Source organism: Perna viridis, chromosome 9 (assembly GCF_037379345.1).
Source record: "Perna viridis isolate PV_CMFRI_1.1 ecotype Kerala chromosome 9, ASM3737934v1, whole genome shotgun sequence".
Lineage (NCBI taxonomy): Eukaryota > Metazoa > Mollusca > Bivalvia > Mytilida > Mytilidae > Perna > Perna viridis.
Window position 1 is genome coordinate 14,711,459 of NC_142453.1, and position 25,534 is coordinate 14,736,992.

The window sequence follows — 25,534 nt, forward strand, 5'->3', positions numbered from 1 at the left end:
TATGCGTGAGAGCAAATTTTAAACCAAAGATTTGATGTTTGGTAAAAAGTCATCCAATCCTCTGTAGAAAAAGGAAAATTAGATTATGATCATTTTTTTCTTTTCACTTTCCGCTATTATACATCTAATATTCGAATATTGATCCTTTCAAATTAACTAATTATGATCTTTAAACAAAAATAATTATGTGTCAAACGGCATGCAACCTTTTCTACAAATATCGTCAGAATTATTTCAAAACGAAATATATTTTACATGTACATTAGATGTTCAATGTTTTTTTTTTTTATAAAATCTAAAATGATAGCCATGTCTATAAAAATATTTGTATTGGCCCTAAATAATAGATTGACGCGATAAAACTCAGTCCTGTGTTTATATTGACTGGCATTGGACTAGAAATTATTTCAATGAATTAAGCTACACGAGTTTGTTGTTATTCTACTGAGCATCAAATTACACTCAAATTCATAAAGAGAGATAAAACTCAAATAAAGCAATTATTGATCATTTCTACTCGCTGGTCTTTGTCAAAAACGAATATTTAAAATGCACACTTGTCAAATTGAAGACAATGATGAAATACTAATTGAAACCAATAATACATCCTATGCCAAGTAATATTGAACAAAGCAACAATTACTGATTCGTTATTGTTCCGGTTTTATGTTGCACTAAAAAGCTCCTCAGCAATGGCTTTTCACGAATGTAGAACAGGTAGTTTGATTTTGTACATCCATAAACTTGCTTATAGACAATCAATTACTTCACACGGAAAATTGAAATAATAATTGTCGATTTCTGTGTAACAATGCTTCCGGCGGGTTCTTTTTTATTTCAAAATGTTTGTATTCCTTCCGCCTCACAGCATTTTCTCCGTTTTTGGCACTTTTCTGTTTCTTATTTTTCCCAATCCTTTCATTTGTCTGAGTCACACTTACAGAGTATGTGGTTTCTTTGGGGGTATGTGGGTGGGGTTAGGGGTTGGAAATAGTACTCGAGTAAGTATAATGTGCTTAAAGGATATTCTAAAATTGGCCTATGTTTTTAGATAGTGATTTTGTAAGAGTCTTTACCCAGTCTTTCTGGAGCGTCCATATTTATTATCGTAAAGAAAACATCAAACATATAATGATGCAACAAAAATGACCCCATCCAAATATGTCCATAGATATATAACGTATTAGTTCTGGGAATTGATTGTATACAATGAAGCTATGATACAAATGCCTCGTTGAGTCATATTTTATCACAATTAAAATCACAAATCACATCACAGTCCAATTTTTATACACAGAAACATTGCGATTTTTACAAAATGATTTTTCAGTATTAACTGCAACCAATAAAACACATAAATGTTTAAAAATACAAACAGATTAGTTAAAAGATTTTATAATTATTAACGCTACATGAGCATTGAGAGATGAAATAACAAAAATAAAAATTCCTTAAATCACCAAAACCAAAATCACACCATCTTGAAAGAAGGTGTTAGTCAAACCCTAATCTCAGATTTCGAGTTTAAAATATTTGGTTCCAAAACACAATTTAATTTACATGCACAACTCACAAGTAATATCGACTTATTAGTATTAGTCTACTAACTTAATACACATAATATTGATGGGTAAAGAATGCTGAATGATGGTAACAGTAACATCTTTCTAAACAAAACTCCTTCGGACTGAATATTTTTCCTGGATTCTACAGGTACTAAGATTTTTACACACATAGCAATACATACTCATAAACATCTACTTGATTGACCTAAATCATAATTTTACTTGAGCCAATGCATTTAAGATTTGTTCAAATGAAAATAACACAACAATGTCGCCTATAACAAAAAATAAAGCCTATCATATACAACCTCACTACATATACATTACTGACTACTCAAGTAATAAACTTCTTCTGACACAAAAAAATGTATGCTCATATAAACAACATGTTGTCTACCTGTCATATAATCATGCCTTTCTCGGTAGCTTAGTCATAACATATAGATTACAGTGATTGTATTTCACAATAACTTTAGTACAATATAAATGCATATCTTTCATCATAACTATATTGTGGCTTCATAAACACAACACTAAAGCAAAAGCCAGTTGTTACGTGGGACATAGCTTGTTATCATGGTATGATGTGCAAATCACCTGCTGTCGGACGACCTGCTTTCATTTCTTTCGCTTGTTTCTATGCTATTTTTTGTTTATAAGAATGAGCCACCCTGTTTGAGTTTCTAAGCTGTTCTGATATATGATTCCCGTGGAATCTTTATTTGTTTTACTTTCACTTTCAGCTTGGATGGATTTATATTCATGTCATTTATACCACATAGCTCTGTTGCTTTGTTTCAATCTTTGTGCAGAATATTCTGTTCCTTAAACAATTAAAGCTGTTTTAGGCATCCATAAACTCATACAACGTATGTAACACATATCAACATGATAAAAAATGAGATATTGTTAAGGATAAAATTGTGTATCCGGTATGCAGCATTGTTGGGATTGGGATTAAATGAACCAGAATCTGATTTACTTCTGTAGCTTCCTTTCCCGGCAGTATTGTGTAAGTGTTCGTTAGCTCGTGAATATATTCTAACCCTTTGACGATTAGGGCATTCTTTCGGAGTGTCTTCTTTAATGTCAAAGCTAGCCTTTGGCTTAAGCGTTCCTTCAATTGCTAAGCTAATGGATAATTCATTACATTCGGAGACTTTCAGTACAATGAGCTTTCGGTTAGCACCACTACCGGTAAATACCCAACATAAAAATTCAACAACAACATTAGAGTTTTGTTTAGTTATAACTGCTGTTGTATTTGATGAATACTTAAACGATGCTAAGCAGTGATAATGTAATTCTTTTTCTGCTGTCGAACAGTCAATAGTTGAAATAGTGAAGTAGGTTTTGTTCAAATAAGGTTCAAATGAAATACATCCGTCACATTTGTTTCCTTCTTGAAAATATAAAGAAATCTTGTCATTTCCGAATTCGTTAGCAAGTCCACAGTCAACTGCTTGAATGAATTTAGGGTCGATCATTGTTGTATTTGGCATTTCAATAGTCTGCTTAGTGTTCCCAATTACAGCTGCTGTTGTAAATTGTTTTCCTGTACAGGCTAACTTTCCAACGTTTCCAACCGGAAATACAGGCCACGTGATTCTGTTTCCGAATCTAAAATGGCGTATTGAAGGTGAAACCTGATGAACTTCCAGGCACGTAAATTTTGGATAGCAACCATCGCTGAACATCTGGACGAATGTTATCTGATTCTTTTCTGTGTGGTTTGATTTCAGACATTGCATTTTACCAAAACCAAAATGATGAAACTCGTATGATGAAACGTTGATGAAGCTTGTAATGTTCGTGTCGACCACTCCCCAATAACCACGCAGGTACTCTGGAATGGGGCAAATGTTTATTTCCGGTCTGCAATGGTTGCAGGATTTCTTGCAATGCTCTTCCATATCGGTATGACAAAACTTTCTCTCTTTGCATTCTTGGTATTCATCTTCGCAAAGGGAGTCTATAATGTATTTTTTGAACGTAATCGAAAGGTAATTACCAGTTTTTGAAGGTATTCCATGTGAATTACCAGGGTCGCATACAAAATCCATAAATAAATAGGCAACCATTGAAAATGACGTGTGTGACGTAATTCGTAAACAATAAGGTTGAAAATCGTCGGAGTCTGGACGGAGAATTACAAATGTCTGATTTCCTGTAGTCCATTGGGCCATACATTCAACATGTTGAATCATGTTCATTTTTAAGTTATCATGGATACAGTCTTCATTTTTGAAATCAAAAACAATACCAGTCCCAGCTCCACATTCACTTTCCATTCGAGCTATCGGAAACTTATTTGCACACAACTCTTTACCATTTTTACGAATTACCATATTATACCCGCCAGTAAAGGGACAACGTATTGGTGGTGCTGTTTGAAAACTTGGTGATGTAAGAGGCCAGTGGTCTAAGTTCAAGTTATCACACATTGCAGGACTCTTGACCGCCATTTTGGTAGATGTTTTGAATTGTATCACGTCATCAGACCGTCTAATGAACTGTATACAGAGATATTCTGTCTCTGCTAGGCGTTGAGTTTTTTCAGTGTGTTCAACAATGAATTTGTCATGATCTCGAGTTTCATTACATTTGCGGACAAACTCAGCGCATACAAGGCCATTATTTGTACAATAAGACGACTCAATCGTGTCGTTGGTAATTTTAGATTTCATCGAAGCCTCGTTGTCGTAAGTTGCTATCCACATACTCCGCCTTGTTACGAAATCCGGAAATCTGCATTGGCCGCAGGTATGTGGAGTCACTATGAGTACCAGCACAATACGTGACAAAATAAGCCATCTAGTCTTCATCTTCATAAAATCAAACCTAAATTAAATAAAAATACAAACGTTAAAGAACAGTGCAATTTACAAAGTATGTCACGAAAGTCTTCTTTTGTGTTCTTCACTTTAATTAAGTATGATCATAAATTTATTTTATGGTATGATTGTTAATTATCTTTCATTTTCTTTAAAAGTTTCTCTCATGAACCAGATACCGTTTATAAAGTGTACATTCTTAACCCAATGAAATAGTTAAACTGGTAGAAAATTATTCTTAAAGCAAATGATTGCACTTCGAATCGTGATAGCTAATTCTAGTAAATGTTATTGCTCACAAAATTTTATTCCCATGTGAATGATCTCAAATACCAAACAAAAACAGTTAATGAGTTCTCTATGTGAACCATATAGCAGTTACTTCAAACTGTCCGGCTGATTATCTTTGTGAGGATGCCACTATAATACATGCAGACCTAAGGCAAGCTTTAGACGTTATCTCAAAGAAAGATATATTGAGGTACATTAAGAAATTCTTCTGGATCAAACAAGATGAATATTCATAACCTTTGGAACTTTTTTCAATTTCTGATGTTTAATTGAAAAAAAATATTTACTGTATAAAATGTATTCAATGCTTAATCAAGGAATTTGAATTTGCATATTTGTTCCGTGAGAGGTTTTTCACACTTCTAATTAACTGATATTCAATGTTAAATGGAAATGAAGATCTTTGGAATGCCAACATCTATTAAGCAATCATACACTATTTCTTGCAGTAGTATATTTGTATGAAACAAGATTCTTATAAGGGAACATGAAGCTATTACTGAAAATAAAAGTCAAGAAATTCTCAGAATAGGTTTAAACCGCTAACACGCTATCCAAGTGCTACAACTTATAAGTAAAGAGGGTAAACATTAGGGAATAACTGTCAAGATTTTGTTTAAATGTTTGCATAACGAAAAATTACAGCCATCAAAATACTCATAAATGGAAGACAACAACATGAAGGACGTAAGATATATTTGTTCTTATGAAATTGTATAGTGTCTCCAAAATCAACTTCCACAATTTTCGATTGTGTGACTGTACCATTAAAATCTGATTTGTAACTATAATTTGATTAAATTCTGATTAAAGATTCTCATATCTTTTACATCACTTTCGATCATGCGAATAAGAAGTTGAATATGAGAATATTACAATAAACAGAAAACAGGAATACCTTAATCATTTGTTTTTCAAAGACTAGTCTAAACCTTTTGACAAAATATAAATCAAACGATTAAAATACGTGACATTTTTTCTGCGACTCTCTTATTTAGAAGACTATTTTCGTGAATTAGCCTTCAAATGCTCTGTCCAAAAGAAAAAGAAAAAAACTTCATTTTGCCCCATGTCCTCTTATATAATTATCTTTCATATTACTATATGCAAACATGTGATACATATTAAAGTCAAATGATAGAAAAGGCTAAACATAACGCACTTACAAAGCGTTCGTAAGTGTTAATAAGGAAATTGCAATGTCGTAAACATATTCACTTCTATATCCGGACAATGGTGTAATGTACCCAATTTGTAAACAATTTCTACAATGACAATAAATTGTTCTTTATACAGAAATGCCGATGAGAAATCTTCTTTACATTTAAACATTAACCTCGTCACTTCTCAGTGTATTTGGCACATTATAAGACACTGAATCTAAGAATTAATGTAAAAAAATCATACAGATGAGTATTTTGCATGCCTACATCAATTTTTCCCTATTCCATTTTGCTCTGAGCCGAAGATCCGCTCATTTCAACAAATTACAACCCGGATTTATCTCTCTATGAAAAGAATTATTAATGATTTTGAAATTACGATCTATGTCTGTTTATATAGAATGGAATCTTGGCATGAAATGGGCATTATGTGTGGTGTCAGAATTATCAAGATTCTAAACCTTATATTAATGTATGCTTACAAATACACGGCTCTGGCTCTCGTTGCTTCTTTCAATTTTGCTTTGCTGTGCAAGTTAATTGACGAATTATCAAGATAGGTCAATTGGCCAATGATTGTGTTTGTTTCACAGTTTCCGTATTATGTCTGTTGCTGTAATAGGTGAGCGGACAGAAGCCATTGATGGCTCTCATTTATATCAAAATCATTATTAAATTTGAAGTTATTAATTACTTTAAACTAAAAGTGTCAATTTATCACTTTTGAACACTTGATTAGAGAAATTGTCGTCGATGTTATCAGTAACATAGAATCGTTACATGGCAAGGTATGAACGCCAATAATCATGTTAACATCAAATTTTAGATTTCAATCAATTTAATTGAACCTAACAGCAAACATATATCATATTCAGATAGCTTGTTTAACTGCATCGGTAACAGCTACAATTTGGATCAGCAATATCGGGGTTTTGGTTGTTAAAGCAAATGAGTCGTGTGATATGAAATAATAAAATAACGATTTACATCAGAAATTGCTCATGTCATTGAATTTTACCATGTAATCAGAGCTTTTGTACTTTAAATTGAAAACTCCATTCAAAAAAAATGTCCGACACTTACTCAGATCAAATAAAAATTGAAGGCTTTTATAGTTGAAATTATTTCATTTTGAAACAACTTTGAGGTATAAGGGATCACTGATTTTATATAAATTTGACCTTGATCATTTTAAGACACCAGAAGAAATTTATTTCCCAATTTAATTCTTTTTTAATTGTAATTTTAATAATTTCGTACAAGACGCTGTCCAAATATATGTAAAAACCTTTTGTTCAAATTAGCCATTTTCGATCATGCTCACAATGGTAATTCAGACAGTTTTGTTGCAGTCAAAGTAAAAAGAAAACTTGAAAAGGAAGTTTCCAAAATGACACAGCCGACAAAAAATAAGTTTCATCGTTGGGAAGAAATTAAAAGTTAGCATTGCAAATTTAGATACAAAGGGAAAGGGAAAGTCAACTTTTGACGAAGGTTTTCTTTTGAAAAATGTTTTCTTTTCTTTTTAACTCCTCGTTCCCTGTAACAACCATCTATATTTCTGTGTGCACTAGCATTTCCCAGAATACCTGTAGTTCTTTCTAAGCATTTCGATCACAATAATTGATAAAAACTACATAAATTGTTGTATTATTATGCTCTAAAATTTCATTGCAATCAATTAATAAAATGAAACTGAATAAATGATATTTGTAAAGATAAATATCAGATCGTGTTGAATATCAATTTGTATTGAGAAAGACCGTTGATAAAGAGAGAAAATTGATTTTCGTAAGACAATAGTGTTGATGTTGCGGTGGGTGTATTTACGGTTAACATAACGAATCGTAAGACCTGAGAGCAAACCTAAATACGAGTTTTGCCTTATTCATGTCAAGTTACCCCAATTTGCAACCAGGAGTGGTACTCGGACACAAATTTAATGGCAATACTGATTCTGATTAACTAAAGTAGAAAACATGCCTGGGTGTTGCCATTTGAATTCTTTGTTTACCTTATTAGTACAAATACAAATATAAAAGAATTGTACGTGATGATCTTAATTGGTACACATAAAAGTTTACAATAGCTGAGATCTTTTCTTATCAACTAATGCGCCAAAAAGTACAAGATGTAAGTAATTCCTTAATTATTCTTATTTGTTTAGATAAATTTGTTGATATAATACGATAATGTAATTATAGAGAAAAACTATTCATAGATAACTTGCAGATTGGTGTAACGGATCTTTCCTTATTAGCGTTGATCCTAAAATATTAACTTCAAACCGTTTAAAAAAATGTTTAGGTTTTTTCTCTTTTTAGTGTAGAGTTGTCATCAGAAACCGATGCTGGAATCATTATTTTTTCAAAACGTTATCTCTTTATCATTTTAAACTCTAACATACAGAGCCCTGTTGGTCTCACAGAGATAAGAGATTGTAATTTAAAAAGTCCAGCGCTGTAGATTCCAAGGCAAGCGCTGATCCAGCGATGTAGATTAAAAGTCCACCGCTGTAGATTTGTTTAAAGTCCAGCCTGTAGATTCAAAGTTTGTAAATGGAGTTTGAATCTCCAGCGCTGGACTTTTTAAATTACAATCTCGTATCTCCGTGAGACTAACAGGTCTCCGTACTAACACTAATATTTATTTGTTTTCATGCTAATAATAATGGTTTGTTTATTGAGTAACCATCCTTGCTGGTTCGATCCCTCATGCCTTAATATGAAGCTGATTTACCAAGCGCGTTAAATCATATTATAATAACAATGAAAATTCATCAACTGTGGCGATTATTCAGAAACCTGCAAACACTATGTTACCATTATTAAGAAACTGTTTTGAAATTCTAATCTACAATTCCCTTAAGCATAAGAATGAAATTTATTTTCCATATGTCTTTGTTTCTTTATGACAAGTTGTCTAGATAAGTAAGAAAATGTGCAGTTTCAGTAATCCAAATGGGACCTGAGGTGTAATGTTGAATTTCACTAAAACTATAACTATTAAACTATATATATATATGTTTTATAGGTAAATATGCCATTCAAAGAAAAGATAAGGGCGGATTATCGATTAAAACTAAGAATGAAAACGGCATTTTTTCTGAGATGGATTATGTTTTTTTACGTCTGTTTTATTATTCTCCTGGAAAAAATAGCCAAAAGATGATCACTGTTTGTTTTTTTATGCGCAGGAAGATGAAATCAAATGGGAATATCTTACGTAGTTTTTGTTTTAGAAATGAGTACCCGTACCCACTATTTTGGTAACTCATTGAAGTCAGACTTACGTCATCACTAAACATAACTTTCTTAACCCGGTTCCCTTGATTTCCCTGTAAAACCGACGAGTACCCGTTTTCCTGAACAAGATGCAATATATATGCTGAAGTCCGGAAATTGTATGCTTCAGAATCTAATAATTAAACTGTCGTGTTGTGTGAAGGAACTTCAAAAAAATCTTTGAAATGGTCCTTTTCAGCGTTTGTGCTTTTGTGTTGTCCATGCAATTTAATAGCGTCTGCTCATGCTCAAAGTGAACATGTATTTGAGATGGTACGACGTCTTTCAATTTTCTCCCTGATTTTAGTCATACTATTTTAATGTGATTTTGTTCAGTATAAGGTTTTCATAAGTGTGGGTGGAAGCGGCTGAATTATACGAGTGCAATAAAGGTTGATCGTACTCATTTTAGTTTTACAAAAAATAGAACTACCTTGTTTTAGTCAAATTAATTCAATATTCACCTTTGAAAGGTGCGTACTTCTCCCAGTATTTTTTCTATGGTGTTGTCAATTTCTCGTTACACACAACATGCATTATTTGTACGTCGTTTGTGCCGTGAGAGACAATGCCGTGAGAGACAATGGTGGATTTCCTGGTTGATGTTCCTTGCTTTCATTATATTCATGTATAAAGTACTACAAAAACAATTATTGTAAAATTGATATTAATGTTTAATACTTTTCGTTTTACATTTGTTTTGCATTATTATGTGAGTATCTAATCTAAAATTCAATGTAAATTGATTCTTCTCTTCCATTCAGACTTGGAACGTTTGAAAACAAATTATCATTATGTAATGATTTTCTATATTTAGTTTTAGGTTCTGATATTGAATAAAAGTGTGTTATTCAACTGATATTACACGGACGGGCGATGTTTACATCAGTGATTTGTACTACCACACCTTACTTCGTCCGTTTTTATTCTTTTGGAATTCATTGTCATTATACTTTCTTTTTTGTTACAAAATAATGTAAAGCAATATTTTAGATATATGCTTCATGCCTTTCAAAGGTATGGCTGACGATTTGTTTAAGTAGATAGGTACTTACAATGTAAACCCGTAATCCTCTAATTATGAAAAAAAAGTACCTCCAAGATAAAATCTACCCTAGCAAAAAAATATTGTAAAAAATCTGTTTTATTTATTGTTCGGTGACTGTGTCCTATATGTTTGTCTGCATCAAGGCTTTTCCTCTATCGTGCAGAGTTTATTATAGGGAAACTTTGTACAAATAAATGACTACACAATCACTAAAGACTTCATTTAATTGCTGATCGGAACTTAATTAGTTTAGTACATATTTAAATCGCTTTCCTCATCGGAAGAACCTAAGTCAATATTTGAAGAATTTGCGAAACACGAACGCCATAGAACTCGTGAATTTATTTGAAAACAAACCACTTTCATATAGGGTTTTGTGGAATACGATTTTCAATAGAGACTGTAATAAAATATTACTAACGGATGTTCAGAAAAGAAGAAAATTCGACATGACTTAGTAAAGACAACCTTTGAATTACCGGACTACTACAGCTTGTAACATACGTTGCCCCAATTAAAAAAAAGATACTGTAATAAGACTAGCTTACAGTGAGCTGACGGTTGATACAAATAATGTCAATTGAGTTCATACTGATAGTGTAAGTATATGTTCCTATGACTATTGAGACAATGATAGGTCATTTTCAAATTTTCAAAATGAGCAGTAGATTAAATTGTTAGTAATTTGTAATGCGAAGGGTCTGGAGTATATTTTTATCTGGTTTATTATACATACTAGATTAAAAAGGAAAAATGGGTAAGTGAAACTGCATCAAAGTCTAAATGTTAAAATTTAAGCATTGAAAATAATTTGGGTTTTTTCCGTATGCGGATAAATTTCTTGACTTTTAATTTCAGGTCTGTTTGGTGCAAATAGACAAAAAATAAGTATGTACTAATGATACGCTTTAAATAGCACCTGGCCAGAGAGAACCTAAACTGAATGAAAATATAGAAATGTTAAGGAAAAGAGTGAAAATCTGTATTCAAAGCAATTCTTAGAACTCAAAAGGGCAACAACGAATCACACAACACAGCAGCACACAGCTAAGAACTACAATAAGAAAAACGAACGACATGCCTTTAAAAAAGCATTATACCTATATCTATTTTTTTTTATTTAATTTTAGATTTCTGAGATGTAGATACTACATCATTGGAAGTAAACCTTATTAGAAAAAAACTGATTGCAGGAGAAACTGTTGGCATTTAGGTGCTTTCATGCTTGGACGTTGATTTCAGTTGAATTATATTAAAAAGTTCTAAAAAGCTTCAGTCGAATTTTAACTTTTTCCTGTTTTGTCTGTCGGTACAAATGTACTTAAAATAGACGTTATAACTTATGTCAAACCACGGGTGGAATTTCAAATGGTTTACTGAGAAAAACTGCTCTAAAGAACCAATTCCCATACCAGGACAAAGAGCACGAATTACCCAACAAATATGCTGATGACTCGATCACGCTCCTCATTAGCAAAACGTCAATTGCTTTATTGTGAGAAAATTGGTACTAATAGTTTTGAAAGCAAATACCACTTATTGAATCGCTTATAGATGAAATTTTGATGGGATAGTTTTAATTGCTTGAGTAAAATCATTTATTTCTTTTATCTGGAAAATTATGAAATTGATATGAAAAGCAAAACATGTAAACGCTTGATCATTTGATCTGTCAAAAGTTGCGAATTTGCTCAGGTGTACTTTTAATGTTTGCGATTTATTTCATTATTTTATTTTCCATAATAAAACAAGTTTATCTGTATATGTACAACTTTTGGCAGGGACAAAGCAGACATAGACTTCTAGGAATCGACGTTGATCTTCCAGTGGTGCCTTATAAATAGTAAACAAGTGAACTTTCACCACAAATTTCCCTCTGCAGCCATTTTGGCTATCCAGTGGTTTGTTATAGAAACGATAACTACTCTTTGAGGCAAGTATACACAAATGTATAAACTAGATTATGTATATGTATACAAATGTTCCAATACGACCTGTTTGTTCGTATGCCGTGACCGCAATCCATAGACGAGAATTAATATCCGTTGTGACACTAATTAAGCACAAATAATTGTTAATAAATTGTTGTTGTATTTCATGTCGAACGGACAAATACGCCATCAACAACTGACTTTTTGATTCAACAAAGGATATTGTTATTTTCCAGTTAATTGCTTTTTATGATGCAGCTTGGAATTATATGATGACATATGAAGCCTGGGACATTGTCAATCCACTGCAAAAATAAGTGGACTTTAGCATGAAAATTGTAAAATAGCGCATTTACAAAGAACAGTTTTAGTTTTTTTTAGTAAAAGACCACTACATTAATAGGTAAATAAATAAATTATATTAATTATATATGGCACAGAAGCACTTTATGTCAGTCTCGGAGAATGGTATTTTCATGGAACTATGTTAGCTGTAACTATTAAAGACGTCTTCCCCATTTAATATTAATTATTTGTATTGGGCATAACGTTACCCTCGTCGATGTGTTGTTTGTCGTCTGTCTGCATGGCAAATGTTATTGATACAATACTTGTTGTTAAAGTAAATCATCAACCAGATAATTTAGGACATAATCTTGAGGTCCCAAAACACGTATTAAATGTCTACATTTTTTTTATAATTCTTATTTACTAATTTTGTACTTCTTTATGTAAATGTATAAAATCTTTATGTGTTTAAATAATCTAGTAAAGCTCTGTAGACAGATTAGGATATTTAAAGGAGTTTTGGGTTCCTTTATAAGCCTTATTTTGAGAGTTAAGATTTACTAAGAATTAGTTTCTAGGCACCAGTTGTAGATTTTGAATATTGCAGAGTTGCCTTTTTTTTCAAAGTACCTGTATTTTGTCGTCCAGATTTATTTAGATAGTATATTCGCCTATAATTTAAAAAAAAAACTGAAACAGACGAGGAAAACGGAGTACCTAATCCACTATTACTAGCCCCTCTCACTGATTCGAATTTACCACAAGATTCAGTCTTGTCGCCAACAAAGAAACACTATACCACGAAATTAGCTATGAAAACCACAAAAGACTCATTTACGGCCACAGATTAGCAGACAAATGAACAGTACTGTGCTATTGATAAGACTTTTTGTCCAAGGGATTAGCTCAAACGTGATTTGAGTAAAATCTTCCCACTTAAACACATCATCGTAAAATCCATGAAAATATACCAATTGTTTTCTGTTAAAACTATTCTCTGAGACTGACATAAAGCGCTTCTGTTACAAGTTTATCTATTGCATGGTGCGATATTTTACATACAATGCGATGTTTACGGCAACCAAATAGGGATATTGAATTGCTAAAAATGATTTATTATTAATAAATAAAATTTCCCATTCGTGATAATTTACGAGGCGCAATTGAATAAAGGAGTGTCGCAAATAGCGCAAAATAGTGTGTCAGGTATTTATTGTGATTGTGCAATCATATTGTGAAAAATTGCAACTGGGGAAACATCAAGTTCTGCAAGACAACTTTAAAGTAGTTATCGCATGGTAAGTCTGAAGAAATCCCTATCCACAAAACGACAGTAGTCAGAAAAAATAGACCGTGTTACATGTGACTTTGCGTTGTTTTTAAATAGTTTTCTCAAAATTCAAAACGGAAGTCTGTTCATAATGCAGCCAAGCCCTGTTACATTAATGACATCTGCAATATGATATTCCCGTCATTTTCATAGTTACTTATAGTTTAATATCTTATAATCTTAGTTTTTGCTGTGTGGGTTTTAGTATTGAAACTGTGAAGTCTTAAAAGTCCCTTTAAACCCACTTAAAATTAAACACCAATTTTTAAAAAGGAATCTTACAAAATGTAGCATTTAACTCATATGCATAAATTAGGATTATATAAAAAAAAATGTCGCCGTGATTAGTTGTCGACAGTAAAGCAACAAAAGCTGGGGACTTTTGAAAATATTTTATGATTGAAATTCGAATCATGTGCATTTTCAGTTGTTTATAAGGCCCTTTACTGTAATACAAAACTTAAGTGAATATCATTTTATGTAATTAAACTGGGTTTTATAGACAACATGGCTATATATGACACAACGTGAAATTCACCATTTCAACAGAACTGACATTCTCCAATTTTCTTATCAAGTTTCGTATTGTCTCGAATACAATCTACTATAACGTGTGTGGGAGCGTTACTGTTACATCCGTATATAAATGGACACGCAGCATGTTTTGTATCAAAGCTCTCTATTTGTTTGAAAAAGAAGTTGCTTACGAACTTATAAATCAGTTTTAACTGTACTTCCGCTACGAAAAATGAGAGCCTTTAGTAAAGTATTACATTTCGGGGAAATTGTGAGCGATCAATTCACCAGGGATTATTTATGATAAACGCAAAATTGTTGATAAACCCAGCAAACGTCCCATGGTGCAGTTCAAATTACTGAATGCATATGAATAATTAGTTTATGCTGTTTGTTTTACTGGGTTTTATTAAATTAAGTAAGACATGTTGCTATCGCATATCGATTAATTGAGGCAATTGGTGGACATAGAGAGAATATACGGAGTTTCCAGGAATGAAAAATCTTGAAAAAGCTATTAAAAATAAAAATATAACAGTTTCGATAGAAAAAAGTCGTTGAGCCTTCTATGTTACTTAGTCCTCCTTAAAAACAGATGAAGCTACTTATTAGATTTGCATGAAAGTTTCCAATTCGTTCTGGCCAATGTTTTATCTCGTAGAAGTTAAAAATGATAAGTATCTGTTATAAACGAGTCGTCATGTCCTGGAACTTTGGAAGAGTATTAAGAACCATAGAACCTTATCTGAGATTTAGGAGGATCCAAAATGTTGTTACTATCGACTCGAGTTGAAATCATTAAGCAATATCACGAGAAATATCAGTTTAAATAATATGTAATATGGAGTCCATGGAAAGTTTCAAAGATGTTTACATAAGATTGTAGGATTTTTTAAATCATCATACATTTTTAGTCGGAAAATATTTTTATTTTATTAACTTATATGATTGATTGTAGTTTAACGTCCTATGGCGGGTATTTTAATCGAATAGGCCTTGTTTTGTACACGATAGTGGATTATTAATGCGTAACCACACAGAAATAGAAGTCCGTAGAAAAGCGTTTAACTCACCCAGAGTCATTATTCTGACTTTAAGCTGGCCAGTCATTATTGTTTTGTCTGTAAGCCGCGTGTTTGGTTAAGAATCATTAACTACCAGTTAAGAGTCTTGTATGGGCCGACCCGGAATCAAATCATATCCGAGACGAACGCACTACCCAAATAACGACCGTTGCAATATATTTTATATTTGGTTTTTATCCATTCAAATAAACGTTAATTGATGATGTATGACTCGAGCTCTTGGCTTAAAACTAAGAGTTGGCAATCTCCTTTCTAGTCCAGCAAGTGTCAAGTAACCCGGGAATATCAATCATAAATTTAAGAAGGAAATTGTTCATTTTCTTCCCAACATAAGTTGGGCCCCATGGGATGCATGATCCGGCAAAAAATCGTGATTTCAAACGCGCCTTCAAAGTAAACGAGCGTTTGCACAGCTTATTTGCAAAATCAGAATTCTTAGTAATGGTATTAACACTTTATTAACGTTCCGTCTCTTAATTCAATGTTGGATCATTACGTATGTTAAAATAACTGTCGAGCAAAAGAACCTGATTTGAAGTCTGCAACGGTGATTCCAGTAAGAGGGTTCGTATGCTAGTTTATTTCCCGTTTAGTTGTACCCGTCTAGCTCTTTCTGCTATATGGTTGTCTCTTGAACACATCCTCCACATTTTTGCCTCATTTTATTGAGTTTAGTACATGTAATTGTAATTACCACTAAAAACATTTCGTGCTCCACGGGATGGACTGCGGTTTTTAGCTATTGACAAATTTAATTATTCGACTGAATAGGGTAAGACTGTTAACAATCATTTTAATTGCGTTTAATGTGATTATATGAAATTACAGACTAGATTGAAAAATAAAACTGTCATTTACACTGTTTAAGTTTTAAAGTTACTTTATTTTCTAGGCGTGAAAACTCAAAACGTAATACATGTATGTATATTTCCAACAATCTACAAAACTATTCAACTGTATTTAACTGATGACAATGTACACGAAGTACATTAAAGACACTTTAATCATCGTACAATTTTCGGTTCGTGAAGCATCTTTTGTTGGAAATGTACACATTATAATACTTCACGTATTTCGTACCATATATTTATATATATATAGAAATTAACGATAATAAAGTCCTACCTGTTAACGTTATATAAGAACAAGTTTGTCTGTCATTGATAATGCAGAGTCTGGACGTGTGCGCTACATGGATGCTTTTGACATGAGTAAACTCCTTCACAGTCAATAAGTAAACGAACAAGTGTTTTTTTCCAGATTAGGAGAACAATTTCAAAATGTGTTCCAACAAACTATTAAGTCACAACTAAAGTCGTTATTGTCTGCATTTAGTCCACGTGAGCAACAAAAGCACTGATTTATTGTCAACAAGTGTTGGAGCAACCGAACTTGTTATACTCATCTAAACACATGTTGACAACAGATACTTTATTTCTCTTTAAGAACATTTACCACATTTCCCCAATACACAAATGAAGTTATAGCAACCATTCGCTAAAATGACAACAGTCACATGTCTTTGTAAATTCAATATAGAAATATGATTACTGATGTATATTTCGATGTTGTTTTCGCCTGCCAATCAACGAAGGTAATCTTTTTCCCGCTGCAGAAACCTAATTCCTAATTCAGTAAAATATTAATATTAGGACATTTTGATGTCTCAGTCGGGAGTTTTATTAGTAATGTTCATTCTGGGTGTAGTATTTCATTATTATTTCTCGATGAAGTCTTATTCCTTGTTGTGATAAAAGACATACGAGCTCCATATACTTAGTATTGTTCATATATGCTATTGGTGCTTATTACACTGAAATATTTATGAAGATATTGTTGTTGATTATTAATTATGTATGACTGCAATAATATCCTTTCACAAATTGTTTGTAATTTCTGCTGATTAGAATTTCGCCAAAGAACAGAACCAAGCGTTTCTACTCTAAGACTTTATGTTGGTGTAATTCCAAATTAAAAACTACAGACTAAATTAATGAAATTGGGGAAACCGTATTTGTCGCTTGTTCAAAGCCTATAGTTTTAAATTTGTCTCCTGTAAGACTGGTGTTATTTACTTTAATGAAATTAAAAGCAAAATTCGTACCTATCTAACCATTTAAACATGATTCCATAATAGGAGTACAAATTTGAAACATGTACGTATGCATTTTTTGTTCTGAAATCCTACATCTTACTTTTTTTCCTAGTTTGTACATATTCTTGTTCAACAAATATTTAAAAGATTACTAGTATGTCTTCTTAATATCACATAATTAGCGTTCGTTGGTCCGTAAGAATCAAGTAAGTAATACATGTAATCAGACATACATGTACATGTATTTGAGAAACTGTGAATGAAGGGTAATAATAAAATAATTTAGGCACTAGTCAAAAGGAATAGTCTAAAAGGAAAGTCCGTATAACAAATATCAGGGCGAAAACCGGAAATTTGGAAAACATCGCAATGGTCCTGACTTGGTACAGGCGGGATAGTTTGCCCTAACTATCTCCTGAGATATGATAAACGCATATAAGTTAATATCCCAGAAGCATCTAGGAAGCGTAATTAATAATTTTGTAACATTGAAATAGGAAATTTTAAGTGGTAAATATTATTCTGATTTTTTTTTACATCTAACGATTTTCTGCACATTTTGGAATTTCCACCTCAAAACTTTATGTACGTAAAACATTGCACTTCGTATTAGTCATTCGTTACAGAGCATTCAATCATGTTTGGCGTAAATTGTTTAAGACAAATAAAGATACAATTGCTTACCGTTCTATTCCCAAGGGTCGTTCCTTAGAAGTTTATGGTAAAATCTTTTCAAACTTGTCAATTTCACTGATATATTTAAGACGGCATGTCAATCTCTACATTTGAAGGCGAGAAAATCTTAGGTGGTATGACAACATTTGGTTTCGTAAATAATGCATGCTAGTTAACGAATAAACACCATATTTTCTTTACCAATTTATTTGTTTGAATAGGTGAAGTTGCTAATGGTATGTCTCAATAGGTTTAGCAATAATCAAATTAATCAATCGATGGCCAATTTATAATTTTGTTGTTTTAAAAAAGCACGTGCCTTTTGTCGTCTGCGAATGGACAATGGCCGCCTGTCGGTGTTCCGATAATGGTCTATTAGATTTTAATTGGTGTGGGTAAATAGAGTTGGTTTCTGAGAAGTGATGATCTTTTATAGATGTACATTAATATTGATTATTTTAAATGGAAACAGTAAATGAAAGGCTTTCAGATCGTTTTCTTCTGTCAATATGTAATGATCTCTACATCATTGTTGATCATGCTATTAGGTGTCCTGTCAGTCCCGACCTTTTCAACCAATTAGCTAAAATTACAGTAATTTGACAAGGGATTAAAAATAAAACGCACAATGTTCTCCGTGATTGATTTACTTTTGAAAATATATTATACCATCTCGATGAGAAGTGACAGAACACGTTTCATTCCCAGAAAACGTTTTGACTCCGTAAAATGCGTATTATATAATACCGGTCTTTCTAGCGCTTTCAAATGATTTAATGCCAAAAAATCATAGTTTCGCTCAATGTTTGTGATTGCTTCTTTTGTATGCAAGTCGGCGCTAAGTCATTATAGAGTATCTTATCTTCTTCGGAGACTAGACGAGCTCCCGTTGCCTACAACTATATTAACAGGTGACGGGGTCATCCCTGCGTTTGCGATGATGATATTTTATCGCATTCCTTAAACAAAATACAATGTATCATCTCCTGATTAATAAACTTTTGGTCTTAAGCTGGTTTGTTTTATTTTAAAGCAGAAGGAAAATATTGACTGGTCAATTTCGCGGCATTGTCATCTCCAAAGCCAAAAATGTGAATAAAAAGATATCAGTTCACGGACTGAATAGTTTCGGCCTTCTCGAGAATAGATTTATTCTGGGTTGGTAAGTCCACTCTGGTATGATTATTTTAGTTGCAGAATTCGAACTAATCGAAGTTAAAAACGTCAAAGTACCATGCAAGTCAGTTAAAACAGAATATCTTTTGTCACCCAAAGATAACTAACCAATCAGATGGCACATCAAGAAAAGACAAAACACCCAACAAAACTTTATTCTCTCAGACAGTTTACACTGTTACAAAAGGCTGAAATATAACAAATTTACATGGTAATAGCATTCATATCACAAATTAGGTCATTGACTGGTGAGCAAAATACGACTTTGCCAAAGGTAAGATTATTTTTAAAACATTTTCTGCTCTTTTTCTGCAATAATCTTTTTAAACAGTATCTACGTCTGTTTTTAAAGAGACCGTTTAAGATTTGTAAATATACCACATTATGATTTTAAGCTTAAAGACAAACTTTATCATTAAAAAAACGGGTTTTTTTTAGTGATAAAGACCATTGTAAAAGAGCCGTGTGCATGGCTGTGTGCGTACCGACGGTAAGCCTAGATCAATCATTGCCCGATTTGAGCGCAGAAAGGATAGGGACCTCGTCCTAAAAAGTCCACCCACAACACTTAAAGGTACAACGTACAGTGTATATGAACAATTACCAAAAGAAATCTATGAAAGACGAAATGAACTTTGATAAATGTTCTAGGAAACCATGTGGTATTATTGTTATATACAAAACAATTTAGAAGATAGAATTAAATTTCCCAAATCATACTGCGATTTTATGCAGTGGTTGAAACTTTCAAATCCATTTTCCAAAACTGACTCTTTACTTATTGGGTATATTTATATCCCTCCTGAAGGGTCAAAATATACCTCTGTAGATGCTTATTTGGACATTGAAGCTGATATGCTATTACTATCGGAGGAAAATATGGAATTTTTACTACATTTGTAATTGGGGACTTTAATTCTAGAACTGGTGTTTTGTCAGATTTCACAGAACCTGATGATAAATTATTTGATATATCAAATATTGATACTGTGCAAGAATCACTACATTCAGTTAATGTTCTGAAACAAATGAATGTTCCTCTATCTAGCTGTAATGAGGATCAGGGTCGACCAAATATGTTTGGATTAAAATTAATTGATTTTTGTATTGACAATGATGTTTTCATAGTAAATGGTAGAATAGAAATAGATGCAAATATAGGGAGAAAAACATGTAAAAATACAAGTTAAATTGATTATGCGATTGCATCATCTAATTTGTTTGTTTATATAAATGAATTTGAAGTCCTTGAATTTGACCCTATTTTTTCCAATATACATTGTCGAATTGACTTTCGAAAAGTATTCGATACGGTTTGACGGAGTGGGCTGTGGCAAAATATGATAAAAATGGGGTAAATGGGAAAATATTTAAAATAATTTATAATATATATGAAAATATAAAATCTTGTGTGAGAAGTGGGAATGAGTTATCTAGTTTCTTTGCTTCAGAAATTGGTGTGCGTCAAGGAGAAAATTTATCGCCTTTTTTGTTTTCAATATTTCTATCAGATTTGGAAGAATATTTCATGCAAAATGATAAAAAAATGCCTCGACAGAATTAATAAAGATTTTCAAATAGAATTTGATATGTACATGAAAATATTTTTGTTATTATATGCTGATGACACAATCCTATTGTCTGAAACTGAAGAAGATTTACCGCTGCTTCTACATGCATTTAGTAAATATTGTAAGCAATGGAGGCGGTCTGTAAACTTGGATAAAACAAAAATCATGGTTTTCTCAAAGAGAAAATCAAACAAAAAATATAGATTCATATTTGATGGCGTTATTATTCAAGTTCTTGATTTCTTTTCCATATCTAGGGATAATGTTCAACTATAACTGCAAATTTTCACTAGCACAAAAACATTTAGTTGAACAAGCTCGAAAGGCCATGTACGCATTGATACATAAAACTAAAGGATCGTGTCTACCAATTGATATACAGTTGAAGCTTTTTGATATATTAGTAGCACCCATTCTATTGTATTCATCAGAGATATGGGGTTTTCATTTCAATAAGGAAATAGAAAAGTTGCATTTGTATTATTTAAAACTTATCTTAGATGTTAGAGCAAATACTCCTAATTACATGGTTCACGGTGAAACGGAGAGATTCCCGTTAGATATACTTATAAAACAACCAATGTTATGTTTCTGGTCAAATTTATTGAGCCAAAGTAAATTATCAAATTCTCTGTATAATTTTGCATATGTGTTGTTTTCTAATAATGATGTAAATATAGCCTGGCTTTTGAGTATGAAATCCTTATTAGATAACCTAGGCCTCAGTTATGTGTGGGAATCACAAACAGTTTTAAGTAAATGTGATGTTAAATATGTAATAAAACAGACATTGATTGACCAATTTTGTCAGAAAATGTATAGTGATATGAATGTTTCTACTATGGGCCAACTTTATTCAAACTTAAAGATAGTAAGTAGATGGGTTGGGGTACCACGAGATGAACGTTTCTGTCATTTGTGTACAGAGAGAGTAGTTGGGGACGAATTACATTATTTGTTTTTGTGTAAATGTGCAAAAGTTACTGAAATCCGTGATAAGTATATTTCGGCATATTATATAAATAGACCATCGAAAGAAAAAATGTATGGTCTGTTGACGTTGTGCAATATAACAGTGCTTAAAAAATTGGCATTGTTTGTCAAAGATCTTATGAAATTACTATAACTTACATTCAAGAATAATAAGATTCCATCTGTCTCTCTGGTAACATGTTAAATCCACTTGTATATAAAGTGTCTGAGCTCAGATTTTAGCACGTGCTTCCTGATTATGAATAGTTTTTGAGTTATCGATCGTGATTATGTTGGTCAATATATTGTTCATACAATGTTTGCTTATTTGTATGAACATTTACTATTTATTTGTATGAATGTCTACCTTCTCTGTCATTGTTGTATTGTAAATGTTATCTGCCTCTTGTTACAGTGTAATGGTACCAGTATCGTATTGCATATTCCTGAGCGGGTGTACGTCAAAACATGGATGCTATAAAAATATAGTGCATTTTCTTTTTGCCTCTCTACAAACTAATGTTTTGTCAAAAGATATGAACAAAGACTTAAAAAATAGAGCAAACATCACACTGTAAGATGAAGAACCTTTTAAAAAAAATCTAACATAATATCATAAAAATGTTCCACTGAAAAGGTTGGTTTGGTGAGTGAAAAACGAAAGTGAAAGTAGGGAAAATGGCTATTTATAGTTCAAGACTACTTTTCTGTCCAATCTTCGTGGACTCACCCTATTTTCTTTGCGGGAAATTATTTTTTCACATAGAAATGCTACATAAGTGAAAGTTTTATTGAATCAATTTACATATTTTTTTTTAAATTCTAAAAATATGCACTTCACTATAGAAGTCTATGGGAAAATTAATACGATACTGAGACCTAATATCTGTCAGAGAGTATTAATAAAACTTCAAACTTGAAACGTAGTGTAACTGTGTAGTATTTTGATAATCGCGTTTCTCTAAATCGCGTAAATCATGTGAGATTTTTTTAACTTTAATCTGGTTTCTTATGTGTGACGTCAGCATGTTTCCTATGAATCGGAATCATAACTTTTCGCGCGCTTTTCATTTTTTTGGTATTTTTGACGTGTTTAGGGCATTAGAGAAACAGAATCTACAATCGAAGCTTGTTGATTATGAATTTATCACATCTCATGAAATAAATTTTATAGTTTGAATAGCTCGTCAAGCCTCGAGATCAAAACTATAAAATTTATTTCACTCGATGTGAGAAATTCCATAATCAACTCGTTATCGTGGTAGATTCTATATGTTTTGAATGAAAAGGAGAGATTGAGGAAAAAATAATCACTTTTGTAGTTCTAATTTGTGCGGTAAGTTTGATTTAAAAGGTAAATTGAATATAAATGAATAATTATATTACTGTGAAATACTTGAGTTCTACTCAAAAGTTTGCATTGTTGTGAAGCAAAATTATGTTTTTATCAAATTAATCTAGTTTTAAATTGGTATGCTGGTGATATACGAGTTATTAATTCATATACGAATAGAGACAACATTGTAAATGAATTGTATGCAAATAAAATCAACCAATCATCAATTAATTAACGAAAGATAAGATCACAATATTACCTTGAAGTTGACGGGCAAGATATGGAAACTTTTTTCTGGTTATCACCTAATGTCACAGGATAATTATATAGTAGTACAAGAGTTTGGTTTTAATGGCGGAAAAGTACAAGTTTTATACATGTACTCCCTAAATTCCAAAAATTCGATCAAAGTTGAATTTTATATATTCATTCCCCTGTATAAGTTAAATATTCTACACGAGCCTTTTTTGTAATAATACAATGTCCACATTTGGAATCCGTGAAAGGTATCAAGTAGATTTAATAAAATTTGGACCTAATCTCGACAAAAATTTCTTTAGTTTCACTGATAAATCAACACGTTACTGACAGTGCAAACGTTTATTACCAATGTTTCAAATTAATTGTCACTCTTCAGATGACTCAACAATTTTCTCTTTCCTTTCTTTCTCATTCTGTAGTCGACTGACTTACATTTTTTGACGTTTGATCATAAATTATGTCGTTGTTTTTCAGTAATATATTGTGTGAACAATTAACTGGGTGCAATTGACCTATTTAATATTTTTGTGCAAATGTTTCATGTTTGGGCTGCTGGTAAAGAAGTGGTGATAGATAACATATACGTATCAGAACATGCCAGTTTTTGCTGAATGCGTGCAAAAAATATTTAGGTACAAAAGACACCTTGCAATCTTTGTTTAAAGACACGAATCTGCATTTCAATCATACCTAACATTCAAACTTTTACAAACAAATCTTCCTTAATTTTAGTCTTAGTAGTATTTTCTGGTGACGGATCTGAAAACGATGCACAGATGAACTTCCTCTTTATGTAAATTTGGCTTCGAACAGCTAGCGGATCCAGAATGACAGTCGCCATGCTGTTGAATTCAATAAACAAATGAATAAACTATAAATTGTTGCAATAAAAATCTGAATTTCTATTTTCCTGGAGCTTGGAAACAAATGAATTGAAATCATCAAAATTTGACACATGTAAATGAGGTTTATATTGAGTTGTCTCTGACGGATCTGACAATGCTTTGTTGGTCTTGGCGGGTAATCTGATCCTCATTATGTAGGTTGTCTTTCTAATTCCGTGTGTAAACAACATTTTCTTTCTGAAATGTCAGCTCTAATACTGTAATTGACAAATCTACCGTTCTGTTAACAAATTGCCTTGAAATAAGACTAAACAATAGTGCGATTTTAGTATTATAACATATTTTAACGAAACAAGGTTTTTTTTTCATAATTGGTGTTTAATTTGTAGAAGGTAAAATAATTCTTTTAATTATTAACTCAGATTTTGCAGATCATAAAGATCGATCACAATATATTCAAGAATATAAATAAGAGCATGTATAGTTCTAGAACAGTTTTAAAACCAGCTCTTCTTATGGTTTCCATGAGAGGTTAAACATATTTCATCTGTATTTTGTGTTTAAAAGCGAATGTTTTAGGGTTGGGCAGATTTGTTTTCTATCGATCGGGTAGGTATAGTTGTTGTCAGGTATTAAAGGAGCAAATAACAAACGTTTGATTTTTTTTCGGGTGGATAGCACCAATATTTTTTTTTCCTGGATCACTTTTCCTTTAATTTTCGTCCCATGCACACGTTTTTTCGTTTTAACAACTTTTTGTAATAAGATTCTGGCATTTAATCTTTATTGATTAAATTTAATCCTGACTCCACCACCACTACTTACAAAATGGTTCATCTATATGTAAATTAATTAATGCAATTCAGTTAGATTTTTCAAATTCAATCTTTTATCGCACATACTTTGCTCTACATAGGGCTCTTTTTAACGAAAATTTTTAATTAATAATATGTTCCAAGTATTTGTTCATTTTGATTATTTTAATTAATTATTTAAGAACAGCGTATGAACACCGTATGTTCATTTCATCGAGTTGTCAATATATTTTAATTGTTGTTTATTCAAACATGCATTTACACTGTAATTGTCTCTGTAAAACCATGTTTGAGGACTTTCAATTTTTTTAGTTAAGAATTAAATGAATGTTCGGTTCTTTTTCTATCGGGAATACTATAAATCCAAATCAAATTTATTTTGATTAGTCATAATGTAATACATGCTTTTATCAATAAAGGCCTAGAAAATCCAGTATATCATTCGGTTTATTA

The 25,534-nt window shown here is 32.0% G+C and overlaps 1 protein-coding gene across 5 annotated transcripts; it reads right to left on the bottom strand.

Annotated features, from left to right (window-relative positions):
- Window positions 1-1,221: 1,221 nt before the first annotated feature.
- Window positions 1,222-22,164, bottom strand: LOC148606900 (uncharacterized). Of its 5 annotated transcripts, none has more exons than XM_088545743.1 (3): window positions 18,115-18,288; window positions 9,602-9,775; window positions 1,222-4,406 (listed from the first exon to the last, which is right to left on the bottom strand). In XM_088545743.1, the coding sequence occupies exon 3, from the start codon at window positions 4,394-4,396 to the stop codon at window positions 2,426-2,428; it is 1,971 nt and encodes a 656-aa protein (XP_088401869.1). In that variant the 5' UTR covers window positions 4,397-4,406; window positions 9,602-9,775; window positions 18,115-18,288; the 3' UTR covers window positions 1,222-2,425. The 5 variants fall into 5 exon arrangements, with proteins under 5 accessions (XP_088401869.1, XP_088401868.1, XP_088401866.1 ...); XM_088545742.1 differs by lacking the exon at window positions 18,115-18,288 and adding an exon at window positions 16,461-17,169; XM_088545740.1 differs by lacking the exons at window positions 9,602-9,775; window positions 18,115-18,288 and adding an exon at window positions 21,984-22,164.
- Window positions 22,165-25,534: the final 3,370 nt, after the last annotated feature.